The sequence below is a fragment of the Eriocheir sinensis genome, chromosome 33, assembly GCF_024679095.1.
Source record: "Eriocheir sinensis breed Jianghai 21 chromosome 33, ASM2467909v1, whole genome shotgun sequence".
NCBI classification, from domain to species: Eukaryota; Metazoa; Arthropoda; class Malacostraca; order Decapoda; family Varunidae; genus Eriocheir; species Eriocheir sinensis.
The window spans coordinates 6,752,308-6,770,348 of record NC_066541.1 but is presented as its reverse complement, the minus strand read 5'-3'; the positions used below and the strand labels follow the sequence as shown (position 1 = coordinate 6,770,348).

The 18,041-nt window shown below is 47.6% G+C and overlaps 1 protein-coding gene across 2 annotated transcripts; it reads right to left on the bottom strand.

Annotated features, from left to right (window-relative positions):
• Positions 1-311: 311 nt before the first annotated feature.
• Positions 312-17,829, bottom strand: LOC127006650 (hemocyanin A chain-like). Of its 2 annotated transcripts, XM_050876815.1 has the most exons (3): positions 17,069-17,829; positions 1,402-2,237; positions 312-1,290 (listed from the first exon to the last, which is right to left on the bottom strand). In XM_050876815.1, the coding sequence occupies exons 1-3, from the start codon at positions 17,791-17,793 to the stop codon at positions 863-865; spliced, it is 1,989 nt and encodes a 662-aa protein (XP_050732772.1). In that variant the 5' UTR covers positions 17,794-17,829; the 3' UTR covers positions 312-862. The 2 variants fall into 2 exon arrangements, with proteins under 2 accessions (XP_050732772.1, XP_050732771.1); XM_050876814.1 differs by lacking the exons at positions 312-1,290; positions 1,402-2,237 and adding an exon at positions 15,513-16,116 and having other exon boundaries at positions 16,233-17,829.
• Positions 17,830-18,041: the final 212 nt, after the last annotated feature.

The window sequence follows — 18,041 nt, the reverse complement described above, 5'->3', positions numbered from 1 at the left end:
CAGATTTTTTGTGTATGCAAATTAATGTGGCCCTTTGCTTTGGTCCGTGTAATGATATTCGTGTGATACAGTCCGTTCTTTTTCTCTTCCCTCATTTGTGTGTTATTTAAGGTCATGTGTGTGTGTGTGTGTGTGTGTGTGTGTGTGTGTGTGTGTGTGTGTGTGTGTGTGTGTGTTTGGAGCAAAGGACACCGTCACCAGCACGCCAGGCCCTCACCTCCCCATCACCTGGGCCGCGCCTCCTCTCCCTACAGTCACCTGTCCCAGCATTCCTTCCTTCTCGAGTCACAAGGGATAATTAGATACATAAATATTTTTCTCTCGGTATCGTCTTTACTTGTACTCTACACAGTATACTGTAGTGGTCTAATCCACTTTAAACGGTGGGGTCTAGGTATACTCGAACAGTGGTGCTTTGGAATGTTACTTTAATCATTATAATGGCGTCAATTCGCCTTGGATATTGTTAGCATATAAGAGAGGAGTTCCCAACTTGGCTGAATTATCTCTAATGATTCCTTGGTGATGTATTAGTAAGTAAAGGAGTCAATTGAGAAGTATTTGCAACGCAGCTTTTCACAGATAAAAGTAAAAAAAAAGAAGATAGCCTGTGGTTCTTGCCAGTGCCCGCCGTACGTCATGTGTTGTTACAGGCTACCTTTAGTAAAGAGAGTGGACATTAGACTTCCCTGGCAGAGGGGTTGGGTGCCAGCAGGGAACCTCTAACCCAAAGTACTGATTCTGACTATGTGGCTGAATTTTTAATGTGTGAAAGAACATTATTGTTTTTAGCTTTAGCACCTATAAGGTACTCCTGTAAGTAGTAAAGGGGAGGGGGGTGTCAAGGGAAGGACAGCAGCCTTTACTCGTCCCTGTGGAAGATGCGGACGATGTGGCCATCGAAGTTGGGCAGGTCAACGATGACGCTCTTCTTGGGGATGCGCCTCTCGAAGGGGAAGCCCATGGGACGCTTGTCGGGGTACTTCTCGCCAGGGATGCCACAGTAGGCGTGGTTGCCGCCGTGGTCGTTGGTGTCAAGGTCGCTGTGAGCGCCGTCATCGCCGCTGGTGATTATGACGCTGAACCAGAACTCGAGACCCTCCTCGTTACCCTTGGGCAGCAGCAGCCTCTGGGGTTGGCCACAGGAGCGGCCAACATCGAGCTGCAATTCAGAGCCGCTAGCCACAGCTTCGTCGGCCTTTGCGATGAGGTCCTGGAAGTGGAGGCTGTCAGGGATGGCCACGTTGGAGTCGCTGCCGGAGCGGTGAATCACGTGGTCTCCAGCTTCGACTGAAAAAGAAAAAAGAAAACCATCACCACAGCGCCAAACACCTGGCATCGACATACATTATAATTTATTAGCTAGCAACAAAACCCGCGTTCGGTTGCAACATGACTTACCATTGGTCCAGAAGGTGTCAATAAGGATGGAGTGCCAGCGGTTCTCTTCAATGGGACGCCTGACGCCGTTCTCGTCGTTCTTAGGGGTGATGTAGACGCGGACGGTGACTTTGTCAGCGTGGTCGGCATGGTAGCGGATGTTGTATGAGAAGTCTTTGTGGTTAAGGCGAGGGATGTGAGCCTTGACGGACACGTCAGCCACGTTGTCGGAGGTGTCAAGGGCGTTGCTCAGGTCGAACTCGAAGTCCTCGAAGAAAGTGACGAGTTCGTCGACATCAACTCCGTGGATTTCCACGTTTTCATACTTAAGTTCGTCGACGGTGTAGGGTGGCAGCTTGTCCTTGTGCTCCTTGAAGATGTTATCCATGTACTTGTGGAGGCGGAAGAAGGAGGGGTCACGGGTGGCGGTCTCAAAGTGTTCCATCACGCCTGGGGACAAGTTGAACTTGCCGTGCGGGTCGGCCTGGGACCCAAGCACGCGGTGAGCCTGGTTATGGAGGGCGCCATAGTAGGCGGCGTTGGCGCTAGACGTAGAGGACTCAATCGCTGCTCCCAACATGTTGATGCCTTCATCGTTGTCGATGTCGACGTGGGAGCCGTCGGGCTTGTCGATGTAGCCGTGAGCGATGGCGTCGCGGATGCGGCTTTCCATCTCCTTCAAGTCTCTGATGCGTGCCACGCCGTCCACATCCTCAAAGTCCTTGTTGTCGGGACGGGTGGGGAACTCTCCACCGTACTTGTAGCTGGTGTGAGGAGCAAAGCCCTCCTTGATTGGGCGGTCCCAGTACAGCTCGTCGACTGGAGGCAAATAGTTAGAGAGACGTTCAGCGTCGAACCTGGCAGTGAGCTGGTGATGGGCCCAGAAGAAAAGTTCGCCCTTGCGGTCAATCTCATCCCCGTGCCACCAGAAGGGGAAGTCCATGTGCCAGTGGACGTGGTGGGAGTTCATGCCGATGTCCTCGCCGAAGTAGGCGACGCGCTGCTCAGGGTTCTTCTTGCTGCCGGTGAAGGTCATCTTGAACTCGCCGGGGGTCTGCGTCATCTTGGCGGCGTAGGCCTTGTCGATTATCTCGGAGTTGGTGAACATGTGGGGCGTGACCTCGTAGAGCGGGGGCAGCACGACGCCCTGGGTGAGCTCGGAGTGCGTGACGGCAATGTACAGGGCGTACACGAACTCTCCCTCGTTCATGTGCTCGCGGAAGTAAGCGGCGTTAGCTGTGAAGGTATCGAAGTCCTGGCAGTTGAGCAGCACATCAACCAGCATGAGAGCTTCCTCTCGCTGGCGGGTGTTGAAGAGGGAGAACCAGTGCTTCTGCTCGAGCAGGCGGCCATCCTCCAGCTCCTCCATTAGATGGTTGACAGCGGTGCCGCCATCCTTGCAGCCTCCGATGTGATCCCTCGGGCTAGTGCTTGCTGCAGCCTTGAGATCAGCGTAAGCTGACGGGATGGGACTGTAGATCCTGTGCAACAGGCGATTGACTGCCTGCTGCTTCTGGGCGAGAGATGCGCCCTCGGCCATAGAGGCCACGAAGAGAACTGCTACCAGCACCGCCCACCTCATGTTGCCGGCGACGATCAAGGTGCTGTGACGACCAGGGCTACCGCGCGTCCTTATATACCGCCCGGCTTATCGTTACGTAAGAGCGGCACACAAGTCTGCTTTAAGTCAGAGTCGAGTGGAACCTCTTAGTGATAAACCATATCTCTTGGCGGCCCTTTTTTTTGTTGTTTTTAAGTGCGTGATGGAATTATACAACGAGTCACAGCAGAGGTTCACATGAGTCTGCTCTGTGACTAATAAACGATCAAAGTATATGTTTAAGCATCTCAGGTATCATCAAGATATCAACTGCTTCAAAGGGTGATTCCTGAGGCGAGTGGTCTGTCTGTTACGCTACCCCTCGGCGGCTGGCTACCGTGGCTACAGTGATGGCCTTGATCAAGAGCCACTTCAGGCCCGCGTCAGCCGCTCGTATTATCGGTCATGGTTGCGGCGTTACGTAAGTTGTTGATTGCTGGTGGCTCCGTGCGGCCCTCGTCTGGCAACGTGGGATGGACACGAGACTCGAGGTACACACACACTGCGTCGAAGGCAGGATGGCGGTGTGCATGGTGAAGATGGTGACGTGTTTTGTCTTTTTTTTTTTTTTTTTACGTTCGGCCCATAGCGCCGGTGGGCTTTCATGATGGGGCCTGTTGGTTGACTCCAGCCTGTTGATGATGTAGGCAAGCATTTTAAAGTAGCGTCATGTTTGTCTGGCTCATGCTGTTCCCAGGACCTTCGCGTGTTCTTCTTAAGAGCTTCGCTAGAGTCCGGGTTGACAGGTTATCATTAGAACAACATGTGGGTTGTCTTCAGTCACTCTGCGATGACTGAAAATTGTCAGCTTGTAGCAGCGGGCTGCGTCTGCTAAACACCGTGCCCGCACGGCGCGACCTGACCACTCAGCACCGGCTCCCCTTGATGATGTTGATGACATTGAAAATAACGGTGTTGAGGACGATGCCGGGAATGACGTGACGACCATCATGAGAAAGAACGTCATCACAGCTACAGACTTTACGATGGCACAGCACTGGGGAACAAAGCGGTTGTGTGCCACATTTATTGTAGGAAAAATCGCCCTTTACTAGTGTGCGCGAAGCGCCGCGCGAAGGGGCTCAACCAACATAATTATTACGGCTTCCGAGTAAATTAGAGTTAGAGTTTGGGAACTGCTGCAGACGGAATTTACGCTTAAAATGCCAACATTAATATATGAGTTGAAAGTTCTGGAAAAGTACTTTTTCTTTGTTACATTATTTACATTATTTTTTTTATGTAAAAAATTTCATTTTTTTTACACACACACAAATTAACCAACATTTATGAATAAGTAATACATGAAATAATGCAACAAAATAATATATATATATATATATATATATATATATATACATATATATATATATATATATATATATATATATATATATATATATATATATATGTGTGTGTGTGTGTGTGTGTGTGTGTGTGTGTGTGTGTATATATATATATATATATATATATATATATATATATATATATATATATATATATATATATATATATATATATATATATATATATATATATATATATATATATATATATATAAAATTTCATGTATTCATTGTGATTTTAAATTAATATTTTAATATATATTTTTTAGAAATAATGAAATAATGTTACAAAAATATATATATATATATATATATATATATATATATATATATATATATATATATATATATATATATATATATATATATACATAGTATAAAATTACATGTATTCATTGTGATTTTTTAATGAATATTTTATTATATATATTTTTAGAAATATATTTTATTTGCCAAAAAAAAAATCGTTCACCATAATACCTGAAATTCATACATGGAAGAGTTTATATTATTATTATCATTATTATTATTGTTATTATTATATTATGATAATAATAATCATTATATTATTATATTATTATCATTATCCCAGGGCAAAAGTTGTGTTTATGTAACTTGAAGGGGGGCGGGGGAGGGCAGCATAAATAGTCTCTTTTCCGCTTGATTTCTGCCTTCAACCACATAGGAGGGCGCCGTTGCCGCTTATGTGACATGTTGGGGCCCGATCTCCATATTCTGAAGACATGGAGCTGATTTTGATTAATAAATCCAATGTTATTAATGCGTAACTAACAGATCATAGCAATGGTGTTTACATGACTGGGAGGCAGGCGTGACTTACGTGCCGGGGCTTGGCTGGGCGCGTGTGATTGGCCCAGAAGCGACCCCAGAGTAAACCCGGCGCGCTGATTGGCCATCCGACACTGCTGCAGCTTGGGTCCCTTCCGCAGACTTAAGGCGGCTTTACACCTGGCAATTCCTGGCCGGCAATACAGCCGCGACGATCTAGCGGCTAGACCAGCTGGGTGCTCTCGGGAGCAAGTACCTTCACACGTGGGAAGAGCCGCCGGGAGCATCAAGAAGTAAACTGCTAGTAAATCCAAGGGCATGAATTCATCCCAGACACCCCAAAAGGCTACTATCATATCCTAAAACCACAATGAGTTTGGTCCATTAGCCTAATATTGTGGAAATACTTTAAGTAAACGAGTTTTATCATAAGTAGTATTGATTGATTGATTGATTGTTTATTGTTGCATTTAACAACAAAGGAGAAGCGAGGAACATGCCATGCAGGCATTACATAGTGTGATTATATAATACACGAAAATAATCGTTCCTTACCTCCTTGGATATCTCGCAAAGAGATAAACGTTTCCCGCAATGTTGCTGCCACTCTCTCAAAAGTTGTTTTGCGCAGACTTTGCTTCTTGTAGACCTTATCTTGTGGGTCCCACAAGTGTCGATGCTGCCTCACTTCCTCTTGCAATGCCACCTCGGCCTCCTGGCTCCAAATCTTGTTATCTGCATCTGTCATTTCTTGTTTTATTGTCGCCGACATGTTGTTAACCCAGCCGCCTGTCGGCAATACAAGACGGACACGCTCAGCTGCGGAGAACTTGCCGCGAGAAGGGCTCCCAGACCCAGACCCAGACCAAAAATGCTGCCGGCAGCACGTCGCGCCTGTATTGCCGGCCAGGAATTGCCAGGTGTAAAGCCGCCTTTACATACTAGACTGCACGTCCTCTATCTCCCTGTATTGTGCTGAGTGAAGCACCGCAGCGGCCGTGGGTGTGCCCAGTTCTTCAATAATCGACGACTTGACACACCTCAATTCCACCCTGTTTCCTGACCCCACCATTCATTTTTAAGAAAAACTGAGGCCACCATCATCTTCCTGAAAAAATCTACATCACACTTGCATAAAATTGTAACAATAATATAAAAATACACAAACGAAAATCAGAGTTAAATGAAGTAGGGACTACACATTTTCTTGCACGTATTTCCCTTCAACTCCTTAGTACTCAACTGGTTTTCGTCGCATCACTTTTATAAGCACGGATCCTAAATCTGCATGCTTTTCTGATTCTGATAGTGTAGGGTACGTCCCGGGGTAAAAATATACATAGAGTCAAAATTGCCTCCGAACATGAGTCGCGCCGTAACGGCGTTCATTTGCCTCGGCATTTGTTTACTCAGACTCACCGCTCTCGCACAAAGACAGCTCTAGGGAGGGATTCCAATAATAAACTCCCGTTAACTTATAATGGCCAGAAATGTGCTACAGTTGTAATGGTATTTTTCCTCATGTAAATAGATTTTACGGGATGTTTGCGTAGCCTTATATATGTACATGAGTTTGTAAGTAAGTAAGTAACTATTTATTGCTATTAATATATACATATTTACAAAATACAGGCAAGTCAGTAGTGCAGCAACTGTCTGTCGAGCCGAAGGAGTGCAATCAGCGTGCATGTTTTTTTTTAATTACATCATAGTCACATTCACAATTGTTTGGAGGTACATTAGTTTTGGTTTGGCAAATTTTATGTGAGCAAAGAATACTGTAAATATATTATAATTATTGAAGTAAAGAAAACAAAACAAAAAAAAAGAGCTACTAATGATTCTGACGAATAAAATCCTTAATTTCTTTCTTGAATAATAAATAATTATTTCCTTTTACTAGAGCCTTTTTGTTTAGTGGCAACGAATTAAAGAACTTGGGGCCCGTGCATAAAATGCTATTTCTATACAGAGCTGTTCTAAACGGTGTACAAACCAGGTCAAGGTTACTACTTCTGGTCTGGTATAATGTCAGAGAGAGAGAGAGAGAGAGAGAGAGAGAGGTATTGAAACAAAGAGGGCCGTTGTGCTCCATATCTACCCTAAAATCTGCTATATAGCGTCAACAGAATTTCAGGTGTCACAAGGTTAAAACATAGAATATCGTTGCCAGCAATATGATTATGATAGAAGGCTATGGAAGGGACGCACGGATCGACACTCCGCCGTCACGGCGCGGCTTATGTTCGGAGGCGATTTTGACCCTATGTATATTTTTACCTCGGGACGTACCCTACACCATCAGAATCAGAAAAGCAAGTAGATTTAGGATCTTTGCTTATAAAAGTGATGCGACGAAAACCAAATGAGTATTAAGGAGTTGAAGGGAAATAAGTGCAAGAAAATGTGTATTCCCTACTTCATTTAACTCTGATTTTCGTATGTGTATTTTTGCATTATTGTTACAATTTTATGCTAGTGTGATGCAGAATGTTCTCAGGAAGATGATGGTGGTCTTAGTTTTTTTCTTAAAAATGAATGGTGGGGTCAGGAAACAGGGTGGGAGTGAGGAGTGTCAAGTCGTCGGTTTTGGATGAACTGGACACACCCTTGGCCACAGGCCGGCGTCACTTGGAGCAAAGTCTATATATACCAAGTCAAGTCATACGCAGCTTTGTGGGAGGAGACACGGCCGAGGCGTGGTTTATGCGTGACACTGCTTGGAGCCAAACTAGAGAATGTAGAAACAGGGATTTAGAGAAAACAAAGAAAGGCGGACTAATTTAAATCAGTCACTTCAACATGCCCCCTCTCACACCCCACACCGCCGTTTGTAGGCATTGGAATTACAGTCACGCATAGCACAATAAAAAAAGACATTTTTTCGTCAGTGGCTTGCCTGAATGCGCGGTGAAAGAAGGCGAGAATGCACATCCAAAGTGCACACATGGCCGCAACTTTAGTCACCCGTGAATTGGCTTCAAGTGACGTCATCCCGCTGCTCCGCCCCAAACCGCCCCCTGCGCGTGCTGGTCGCAGTTTTGAAGGCAGAGTGACTTGACTTGGTATATATAGACTTTGACTTGGAGGGCCTTGGCGAGCAGTCTAGTATGTACTGTAACGTCTGTAAGTCTGTGGTCCCTTCTGCCATTGCCGTCTCGATATAGAGAAGGCCTGACAGCTTGCTGGACTCTTTGGCGATGAGTCATCCAAGTAAGGCCGAGTGTGTCCCTCGCTCTCTCACTAAAATGTTATTTTTTGTGTTTTTATGCATATTTTTGTGTTAAATATATTTTTTCCTTTGACGAATAAAGGTTTTCCAACATCAATATATTCTAAACCATCAAATTATACCTAAAATAGAGGAGAATGAATAAGACAAGGAGAGGGAGAAATATTCACATAAAAATTATATAAATACATTGACAGTCGTAACAGGATAGACTCCTATTATTTTTATTTGTCACCGTTTCTAAATATCTTTTTTGACATTCATAGATCATCCATCCCTATACTATTATAGGCAACTCAGTCACCTGCTATCTGGCAGCTACAAGTTACATAGAGATATTATACGTAGAGTGCACCAACGCTGAGTGCTGAAGCTCAGTCTCACATTTCGAAGCCATATATTATAAACGTAAACTATTTCATTGCAATCATACGATTATATCTTAAAAATATAACGATAAAATATACCATGTTAACACTGAGATTCATGTGGCCATTATATGAGTAAATAATTTGTCCAGGGAACGGAAATGATCTTTTGACGTGGAACGCTTTGTGTCGCTTCTTAAGGTCCTCCTTCTCAACACTTCTATACTTGACACCATGCACTTAGTTACTTCACAGTGCACACTTATACACTTCACCCTGAACCTAGGTGTTTTCTGTTCTTTTCTTCCCCTGACTTTGCTTTTCTATGCCCTTTTGTTAGTGTCCACTATAACACTTTTCACTTCCCGATTACGGAAGCTCCTGTGCCAGGTAGGTATGCTTTCTTCTTCTTTTGACCTGTAACGCTTTGTATCTCTTCTTAGGTCCTCCTTCTCAACACTTCTATACTTGACACCATGCACTTAGTTACTTCACAGTGCACACTTATACACTTCACCCTGAACCTAGTTGTTTTTCTGTTCATTTCTTCCCCTGACTTTGATTTTCAATGCCCTTGTGTTAATTTCCACAGAGGGTTGTAGCAGCCCCTTCACTCGTAGTTGTCAGATACCAGGTGACTGAGTTGCCTTGTATCGGGATGGAGGATCGGCTTGTTGAATAGAGTACCCCCTTTCCCAACCCTAGGGTCGCGACCCCAAGTGGGTCGCCAAGCGCTTTTCCGGGGGTAGCCAAGACCTCAAAATATCAAACATGTTTTTTTGTTTTTTTATGTTACAATAACACATAAACAACTAAACTAGTGGGGTCGCGGTCATGTCTAGAGGTGCATGATTGGGGTCGCCTGAAAAAAAGGTTGGGAACCACTGATATAGTAATTGTAACGACAGCGTTATGAATGTCAAAAGAGATAGAAACGGTGACAAATCAAACTAATAGGAGTACCCAGTTACGACAATCAATGTATTTATATATTTTTTTGTGTGAATATTTCTCCCTCTCCTTATACTACATCTTATTTAATTCCTCTTTTTTTATGTCTAATTTGATAAATGTTTATAAGATATTAATGTAGGAAAACCTTTATTTATCACAGAAAAAATATATTTTTTCATAAAGATATACATTAAAACAAAACAAAAATTTATTGGAGAGCGCGGGAAACTCTCGGCCTTACTTGGATGCCATAATTTGAGCTGTTAGGCCTTCCCCATATCGAAGCAGCAATGCTTCTTCCCGCTCAAAGCAGAGTGATATGCGAGGAAAAAACTGTTTTTTACCACGGAACGTTCGATCTTATTTACAACGGTTGGATGCTCGGAAATCCCAGTCCCTCTATACTCTTGTGATAAAGGAGAGGCTACGCAATAATTTCCCGCGAAACAACAAGAAAATCGCTGGTGTGCTGGTTGGGTCCCTACCGTACTGCTTACGGCGCTACAAGTATACGGATGAGAAAGAAATTATATCGGAAAGTCGTGCCACGTTCAGTTGTATGTAATTCATTTTCAAGATCACTATCAGCCCCCTTATCGTTAAAAGGGAAAACAGACATGTGCGAATAAAATAAATCGGGAAAAATCGTCCTGAGTAGAATTCAGGGTTAGAGGCATAGCCGCAAGAGGCATTGAAGACAACAGCGCTACTCGAACCAAAGGAAAAACATGAATGATTGGCTCAGGGGAGATCGAGCTGGCAAAGTTATGGGAATCTCCTTTTTTATGTTTAGGTGCTGCCCATAGCGCCGGTTTGCTCAAAGTTCTTAGTTCCTTTCATATTCTACCTTAATTTGAACTACTACACTCACTACATAGTATTTGTATCGAGCGTCAGGGTTACTTGTTAAGGGGGTGGCTCCTTACCGAGAATTCAATGTTCTTACTAGCAAGTCTAATACTATTCCAAGGTGTTCACTAGCTACTTTATACTGACTCCGCCCAAAAATGGTTTGAAAATTCCAACTCGTTCAATTTAGTAATAGTTAACACGTAAACGTCGTTTGAAAAGTCGTCTGCATGACAAACTGAAAAGAAAAAAAAACTAGGACGAAATTTCTCCTTAGTCTTCACAGTACAAACCACAAACATCAAAATTTCTTCATAGTGTCCGCTGCCACGCTCACCCTCGACACAAACCACAAACACTGACATGGAGGGATTGCCACTGTAGTCTCACAAGAAAACAAAGTACTGCAAAACTTCCCAGCAGCAGACGTTAGCTCTACTCTACTCAGCGTTATGGAGCCCCAGCATAGCATTCTAACCCTCTGAGTAACACTGAACCACCAGTCATCTGTCCGGGATGAGAATGCCTCCTAGTACAAACAATGTGTTTCACCAACCCCCAAAGCCTTCCGCTAAGAAAGGACGGTCTCGGCGCCCCGCAGTAGCACCTCCAATCCCACTAACCCCCCACGCTGGAGAACACAGGAATATGAAACGCAGGGATAGGATGGGGATAGGCATGTTTTCTCAGCCTTCCACTCATCGTATATCATGCCACACCAATCCATTATATTCTATACCATTTCATTCCATCAGTCATAAGGGTACCCGGTAATTCTATAAGTCGTAGCCTCCCTGCAGCACCCCCGCAACAGAAGACTCCTTTCAGCCTCACTCAGCACCAGTAACCCAGCAGTAACATGTTTGAAATCAGCACTCCAGCATTTCTTAACACCATTCACCAGCACCTCTCCAGTGAAGGGCGATCTTAGCACCTACCCGCCATGCCTCAACGCCTCCCCGTGACCACCAGGACACGGATGAATAACCAAGAGTAGATTCCTGAAATATACACCACACTTTTTTTTTCGGGTGGTGATGAAGCTGACAAAGTTTTCTGATGGTGGTAGTGATGACGGTGAGGAAGACTGGTGGTAATAGTGATGAGTGGTAGTGATAGTGTGGCTGGTGGAGTTGATGGTGGTGATGACTGGTGGAGGTAATGGTGATGATGACTGGTGGAGGTGATGGTGATGATGAGTGATGGAGTTGACGAGAACGGTGACTGGTGGTGGTGAATGATGGTCGTGATGACTGGTGGTTGTGATGGTGGTGACGACTAGTGGTGGTGGTGGTGATGATAAGCTGGGATGGAGGGGGTGGTGATGGTGGTGATGATAAGTTGGGATGGAGGGGGTGGTGATGATAAGCTGGGATGGAGGGGGTGATGGTGGTGATGATAAGTTGGGATGGAGGGGTGATGTTAAGTTGGGATGGAGGGGGTGGTGTTGGTGGTGATGATAAGCTGGGATGGAGGGGGTGGTGATGGTGGTGATGATAAGTTGGGATGGAGGGGGTGGTGATGATAAGCTGGGATGGAGGGGGTGGTGGTGGTGATGATAAGTTGGGATGGCGGGGTGGTGATGATAAGCTGGGATGGAGGGGGTGGTGTTGGTGGTGATGATAAGTTGGGATGGAGGGAGTGGTGGTGGTGGTGATGATAAGCTGGGATGGAGGGGGTGGTGATGGTGGTGATGATAAGTTGGGATGGAGGGTGTGGTGGTGGGGGTGATGATAAGCTGGGCTGGAGGGGGTGGTGATGGTGGTGATGATCAGTTGGGATGGAGGGTGGTGATGATAAGTTGGGATGGAGGGTGGTGATGGTGGTGATGATAAGTTGGGATGGAGGGGTGGTGATGGTGGTGATGATAAGTTGGGATGGAGGGTGGTGGTGGTGATGATAAGTTGGGATGGAGGGGTGGTGATGGTGGTGATGATAAGTTGGGATGGAGGGTGGTGGTGGTGATGATAAGTTGGGATGGAGGGTGGTGGGGGTGGTGATGATAAGATGGGATGGAGGGTGGTGATGGTGGTGATGATAAGTTGGGATGGAGGTGGTGGTGATGGTGGTGATGATAAGTAGGGATGGAGGGGTGGTGATGATAAGTTGGGATGGAGGGGTGATGGTGGTGATGATAAGTTGGGATGGAGGGGTGGTGATGATAAGTTGGGATGGAGGGTGGTGATGGTGGTGATGATAAGTTGGGATGGAGGTTGGGATGGAGGGTGGTGATGGTGGTGATGATAAGGTGGGATGGAGGGGTTGGTGATGATAAGTTGGGATGGAGGGGGTGGGGATGGTGGTGATGATAAGTTGGGATGGAGGGAATGGTGATGGTGGTGATGATAAGTTGGGATGGAGGGGGTGGTGATGGTGGTGATGATAAGTTGGGATGGAGGGGGTGGTGATGGTGGTGATGATAAGTTGGGATGGAGGGGGTGGTGATGATAAGTTGGGATGGAGGGGGTGGTGATGGTGGTGATGATAAGCTGGGATGGAGGGGGTGGTGATGATAAGTTGGGATGGAGGGTGGTGATGATAAGTTGGGATGGAGGGTGGTGATGGTGGTGATGATTTGTTGGGATGGTGGGGGTGGTGTTGGTGGTGATGATAAGTTGGGATGGAGGGGGGGGTGATGATAAGTTGGGATGGAGGGTGGTGATGGTGGTGATGATAAGCTGGGATGGAGGGTGGTGATGATAAGTTGGGATGGAGGGTGGTGATGGTGGTGATGATAAGCTGGGATGGAGGGGTGGTGATGATAAGTTGGGATGGAGGGTGGTGATGATAAGTTGGGATGGAGGGGGTGGTGATGGTGGTGATGATAAGCTGGGATGGAGGGGGTGGTGATGATAAGTTGGGATGGAGGGGGGGGTGATAAGTTGGGATGGAGGGTGGTGATGGTGGTGATGATAAGTTGGGATGGAGGGTGGTGATGATAAGTTGGGATGGAGGGTGGTGATGGTGGTGATGATAATATGGGATGGAGGGGGTGGTGATGATAAGTTGGTATCGAGGTGGTGGTGATGATAAGTTGGGATGGAGGGTGGTGATGGTGGTGATGATAAGTTGGGATGGAGGGGGTGATGGTGGTGATGATAAGTTGGGATGGAGGGGGTGATGATAAGTTGGGATGGAGGGGGTGGTGATGATAAGTAGGGATGGAGGGGGTGGTGATGATACGGTGGGATCGAGGGGGTGGTGAAGAGAAGTTGGTATGGAGGGGTGATGATACGTTGGGATGGAGGGGGTGATGATAAGTTGGGATGGAGGGTGGTGATGATAAGTTGGGATGGAGGGTGGTGATGATAAGTTGGGATGGAGGGGTGGTGATGATAAGTTGGGATGGAGGGGTGGTGATGATAAGTTGGGATGGAGGGGTGATGATAAGTTGGGATGGAGGGGTGGTGATGATAAGTTGGGATGGAGGGTGGTGATGATAAGTTGGGATGGAGGTGGTGATGATAAGTTGGGATGGAGGGGTGGTGATGATAAGTTGGGATGGAGGGGTGGTGATGATAAGTTGGGATGGAGGGGTGGTGATGATAAGTTGGGATGGAGGGGTGGTGATGATAAGTTGGGATGGAGGGGTGGTGATGGTGATGATAAGTGGGGATGGAGGGGGTGGTGATGGTGGTGATGATAAGTTGGGATGGAGGTGGTGGTGATGATAAGTTGGGATGGAGGGGGTGGTGATGATAAGTTGGGATGGAGGGGGTGGTGATGGTGGTGATGATAAGTTGGGATGGAGGGGGTGGTGATGATAAGTTGGGATGGAGGGGGTGGTGATGATAAGTTGGGATGGAGGGGGTGGTGATGGTGGTGATGATAAGTTGGGATGGAGGGGGTGGTGATGATAAGTTGGGATGGAGGGGGTGGTGATGGTGGTGATGATAAGTTGGGATGGAGGGGGGGGTGATGATAAGTTGTGATGGAAGGGTGGTGATGATAAGTTGGGATGGAGGGGGTGGTGATGATACGTTGGGATGGAGGGGGTGGTGATGATAAGTTGGGATGGAGGGGGTGGTGATGATAAGTTGGGATGGAGGGGGTGGTGATGATAAGTTGGGATGGAGGGGGTGGTGATGATAAGTTGGGATGGAGGGGGTGGTGATGATAAGTTGGGATGGAGGGGGTGGTGATGGTGGTGATGATAAGTTGGGATGGAGGGGGTGGTGATGGTGGTGATAAGTTGGGATGGAGGGGTGGTGATGATAAGTTGGGATGGAGGGTGGTGTTGGTGGTGATGATAAGTTGGGATGGAGGGGGTGGTGATGATAAGTTGGGATGGAGGGGTGGTGATGATAAGTTGGGATGGAGGGGTGGTGATGATAAGTTGGGATGGAGGGTGGTGATGATAAGTTGGGATGGAGGGGTGATGGTGGTGATGATAAGTTGGGATGGAGGGGTGGTGATGATAAGTTGGGATGGAGGGGGTGGTGATGATAAGTTGGGATGGAGGGGGTGGTGATGATAAGTTGGGATGGAGGGGGTGGTGATGGTGGTGATGATAAGTTGGGATGGAGGGGGTGGTGATGATAAGTTGGGATGGAGGGGGTGGTGATGGTGGTGATGATAAGTTGGGATGGAGGGAATGGTGATGGTGGTGATGATAAAGGCCAGTGGCATCAACTGATGATGATACCTGATGGTAAGGGGTTGATATTAAGGAGTTGACCGTTGGTGATGAGAGGTGATGGTGACTGTGGCTGTGGTGAGGAGTGTTTGTGATTTGTGCAGATGAGTGTCAGTGGTTTTGGTGGTGAGGCTGGTGGTGATGGTGAGGCGCTATGTAAGTGGCAGTGACAGTACAGTGATGTTCATTGCGGTGAGGGATGGATGTAAAAGTCATGGCATGAGTGATGAGTGATGGTGAGTGAATGCTGTAGTATTCTATCGAACTTTTCAAGGATGATATTTTATCTGCTCCATCTCCTCTTATATTTAGTCTACGCAAAGGTATCGCTAACCACAGATATATAAAACAACCAAAAGGAAAGATATTAATTTATTTGTTGTACAAAAAGGGGAGGGGAGTACAATCATTATTTTGGAAAAGCTTCTTTGGCGGAAATGAGTAAATCATATTTTTAGAGGGAGAACTTTAGCATAAGGGAGCGTCATTATTGAAGGTGTCTTGGTAGGAGACAGCCGCCTTGAGCACCACTTAGTGCTGGTCTTTGTGTTTGACAAGCACAGTCTTGCCGTAGAAGTTGGGGAGATCCTTGATGACACGGAGGTCTGGGATGCGCCTCTCGAAGGGGAAGCCCATGGGACGCTTGTCGGGGTACTTCTCTCCGCGAACGCCGCAGTATCCGTGGGTGCCGCCATGAGCGTCAACGTGGAGGTCGTCCTGGGCGCCATCATCGCCGCTGGTGACGTACACATTGAGCCAGAACTCGAGTCCCTCCGTGTTACCCTTGGGCAGCAGCAGCCTCTCGGGGTGGCCACAGGAGCGGCCGGATTCGATATGCATTTCGGAGTTACTCTCCACAGCCTCATCAGCCTCTCTGATCAGTTCGCTGAAGGAGGTGCTGTCAGGGATGACCACGTTGGAGTCGTGGCCACTGCGGCGGATGCTGTGAGTGCCGGCTTGAACTAGGGGGAGAAAAACGGTAGAATTATAGACAATGAGAAAGTAATAATATAGTTAGACCTGTTTGCTGATTTTCAAGAGCATACCTACACACACATACAAACACATAAATACTTACCCTCAGCCCAGAAGGTGTCGATCAGGATGGCCCCCCAGCGATTTTCATTGATGTCCAGAGCGATGCCGTTCTCATCGTTCTTAGGGGTGAGGTACACGCGAACGGTGACCTTATCATCGTGGTCAGCATGGTAGTGGATGTTGTAATGGAAGGGCTCGTGGTTGAGCCGATTCACGTGGGCCTTGACGGATACATCAGCCACGTTATCGGAGGTGTCGAGGGCGTTGCTCAGGTCGAATTCGAAGTCCTCGAAGAATGTGACGAGCTCATCGACAACGACTTCTTCGATTTCCACGTTTTCATACTTGAGTTCGTCGGCGGTGTAGGGTGGCAGCTTGTCCTTGTGCTCCTTGAAGATGTTATCCATGTACTTGTGGAGGCGGAAGAAGGAGGGGTCACGGGTGGCGGTCTCAAAGTGTTCCATCACGCCTGGGGGCAAGTTGAACTTGCCGTGCGGGTCGGCCTGGGACCCAAGCACGCGGTGAGCCTGGTTATGGAGGGCGCCATAGTAGGCGGCGTTGGCGCTGGACGTAGAGGACTCAATCGTTGCTCCCAACATGTTGATGCCTTCATCGTTGTCGATGTCGACGTGGGAGCCGTCGGGCTTGTCGATGTAGCCGTGAGCGATGGCGTCGCGGATGCGGCTTTCCATCTCCTTCAAGTCTCTGATGCGTGCCACGCCGTCCACATCCTCAAAGTCCTTGTTGTCGGGACGGGTGGGGAACTCTCCACCGTACTTGTAGCTGGTGTGAGGAGCAAAGCCCTCCTTGATTGGGCGGTCCCAGTACAGCTCGTCGACAAGGGACAGGTAGTTAGAGAGACGTTCAGCGTCGAACCTGGCAGTAAGCTGGTGATGGGCCCAGAAGAAAAGTTCGCCCTTGCGGTCAATCTCATCCCCGTGCCACCAGAAGGGGAAGTCCATGTGCCAGTGGACGTGGTGGGAGTTCATGCCGATGTCCTCGCCGAAGTAGGCGACGCGCTGCTCAGGGTTCTTCTTGCTGCCGGTGAAGGTCATCTTGAACTCGCCGGGGGTCTGCGTCATCTTGGCGGCGTAGGCCTTGTCGATTATCTCGGAGTTGGTGAACATGTGGGGCGTGACCTCGTAGAGCGGGGGCAGCACGACGCCCTGGGTGAGCTCGGAGTGCGTGACGGCAATGTACAGGGCGTACACGAACTCTCCCTCGTTCATGTGCTCGCGGAAGTAAGCGGCGTTAGCTGTGAAGGTATCGAAGTCCTGGCAGTTGAGCAGCACGTCAACCAGCATGAGAGCTTCCTCTCGCTGGCGGGTGTTGAAGAGGGAGAACCAGTGCTTCTGCTCGAGCAGGCGGCCGCTCTCCTGCTCCTCCAACAGCTGGTTGACGGCAGCGCCGCCATCCTTGCAGCCTCCGATGTGATCCCTCGGGCTGCTGCTGGCGGCGGCCTTGAGGTCGCCGAAGGCGGACGGGATGGGACTGTAGATCCTGTACAACAGACGATTTACTGCCTGCTGCTTCTGGGGGAGAGTTGCTCCCTCGGCCATAGAGGCCACGAAGAGAACTGCTACCAGCACCGCCCACCTCATGTTGCCGGCGACGATCAAGGTGCTGTGAAGACCAGGGCTACCGCGCGTCCTTATATACCGCCCGGCTTATCGCCACGCAAGTGCGACAAACAGCGTACTCGTGAGCACACACGCGCGCTTTGATTATGTAACACGTTATCTGGCCAGCTATACCCATTTAGATACCTCTCCTTGGCATCTTGTATAGACTGTTTGTAGAAGTGTTTTCTTTTGGAGGGAGAAGGGGGGGGGGGGGGAATAGATTGGTT